General features: G+C 34.2%; 1 protein-coding gene across 1 annotated transcript; it reads left to right on the top strand.

The window, feature by feature from the left end:
- Positions 1–1,430: 1,430 nt before the first annotated feature.
- Positions 1,431–2,083, top strand: LOC111388981 (autophagy-related protein 18c-like; the record flags this gene model as incomplete). The annotated part of the gene is made up of 2 exons (XM_023013813.1): positions 1,431–1,743; positions 2,037–2,083. Coding segments are annotated over 2 exons (360 nt in total), but the record flags the coding sequence as incomplete, so codon positions are not given.
- Positions 2,084–2,088: the final 5 nt, after the last annotated feature.

The following is a 2,088-nucleotide window of genomic DNA, read 5'->3' as shown; positions in this document are numbered from 1 at the left end:
AAAAAAAAAAATTGTAACAAAAGAGGTCTTTTCAGACAAAATCCATCTTATTAGACTTTAAGCATGCATCCTTTTTTTTTTTTAAACCTTAAATATACATTGAATGACACATGATGTGTATTTTTTTATGTTAAAATGATAACCTCCCCTTTTTATAATTGAGAATAAAAATGATAATTAAACAAAAATGTAAGTCGCCCACGATTAACGGTCAAGCATTGCCCTCCCCAAAATATTACAAATACATTGACGACACAAAGATTTTTGTTTGCTTGCTTTTTTCTATTTAATTAAAATTAAGCCCCTGTTTGAATCGTTATTTGGGAAAAATAATATTTTGTATATTAATTTTTAAGAAAATGTGTAGTTAATAAGTATGGAAAAATTTTGGATTTACGTGCAAATTTTTTATTGTGTGAATATGTGGTTGAAAATGACTATGTAGAAAAAAGAGTTTTGAAATAATGGTTATTAAACAAGGGGCTAAGTATCGACTCATTTGCCCATTACAAAGTAAGACTTGTGCAATGCACATGCCATTTTAACATTTATTTAGCTGGAGGTAGTTGGTAAAAACCTGGTTTGCTGTGTTATTAAGAGGTTGAGGACTGTGGTGTCAAGATTTGAAGGTCAGGGTTTCATTTGCATGTTTCATAAAGGTTAGAGATCTCAACTGCAATTTTCCATAAAGTAATGTAAATATGAGTTACCAATGGAGAAACTGAGTGACCATTAGTGAAACTATTATTAACTTTAGTGGCTACACGAGTGACAAATGCTTAAATGCCCATTCTAAAATTTTACACGTATGTCAGTGACCATTGGAGAAATTAACCCTTTATTTTGTGAACGAAAACCATTATGTTGTTTGAAGATCTTGTGTTACCTTTTGACAATTGCAGAGCTATCTATTTCTGTAATCATCCTTTTCTCTTCATTTCTAATGTTCCCATGTCAGAATTTGGACACAAGAACGTCACTGGACACAATATATTGCAATTTCTAACATGCCTATCATTTTATATTGCACAATGAGAACATACAGAATGGCATCAAGAACATATAGAGTGGCTAACTTGAACCATTCAAGATACTTTTGAATCTTCTTAAAGATAATAACACAAAATAGTCTTATCCCAATGGATCTATCTATCTATCAAGATTGTACATCACTTAGAAACCCTGCCTGTTTTATGGTGCACATTGAGAACATATAGATGACATCTGGTTCCAAGTTCTGTTATTTCATGGTCTTGTGGTCAATCTCCATCCTTTTCTCTATCTCTTGCTCGGTACAAACAGATCCACATTTAGGGTGAAAAGACTCAGCAGATATTGCTTTGATTTGTATAATTGACTTATGCTTTGTTTACATGAAATGTATCTCAAATGGGTCTTAATTTTGTTTGTATTTGCATGGCTTTTGACTTCATGGATCACGCCCCTGTGAGGCTTTTGTATTTTACTGCTTTTACTTGTTACAGGTACGCAGAGGGGTAGACAGAGCAGATATATACAGTATTGCCCTATCTCCAAATGTTCAGTGGTTGGCCGTGTCGAGTGACAAAGGCACTGTCCACATATTCAGTCTCAGAGTGCGGGTAGTTGGTGATGACCTGTCAACTGAGGTCACTGGTGTTAATTGTTCAGCATTAGATCATCAAAGTTCTTCAAACTCTCTTGATGGTCTCGTCTCGCCAAATACTGGTGCTAATCCCAGCTCATCATTGTCTTTCCTGAAAGGTGAAATAAGCATTTTAAATTTGAAACTTATTCTGTCTGTAAATAATTATCTGCGTAGACTTGAGCTTGATGGTAAGTGGTGCTCCCAGATTAATCTGTTGCTGCTTCACATGAAATGATGTTTTTACATAAGCTAGAGCCTTCTAAAGATGCGACTCAAAACATTGTTTTTAACTAATCTATTGCCAAACCCTCAACGTGATTGCTTTATGTAAAGTTCTGCTTTTGTCTATTAAATTTGAGGCATTTAGCATATCTTATGCTGAAGTCTCGTGTTTTTGAAACTTTTCCAGGGGTTTTACCTAAATATTTCAGCTCAGAATGGTCATTTGCTCAGTTACACTT

Source organism: Olea europaea, unplaced genomic scaffold (genome assembly GCF_002742605.1).
Source record: "Olea europaea var. sylvestris unplaced genomic scaffold, O_europaea_v1 scaffold5423, whole genome shotgun sequence".
Classification (NCBI taxonomy): Eukaryota; Viridiplantae; Streptophyta; class Magnoliopsida; order Lamiales; family Oleaceae; genus Olea; species Olea europaea.
Note: the sequence above shows the minus strand (reverse complement) of the source record. Positions and strands in the feature narration are given on the sequence as shown.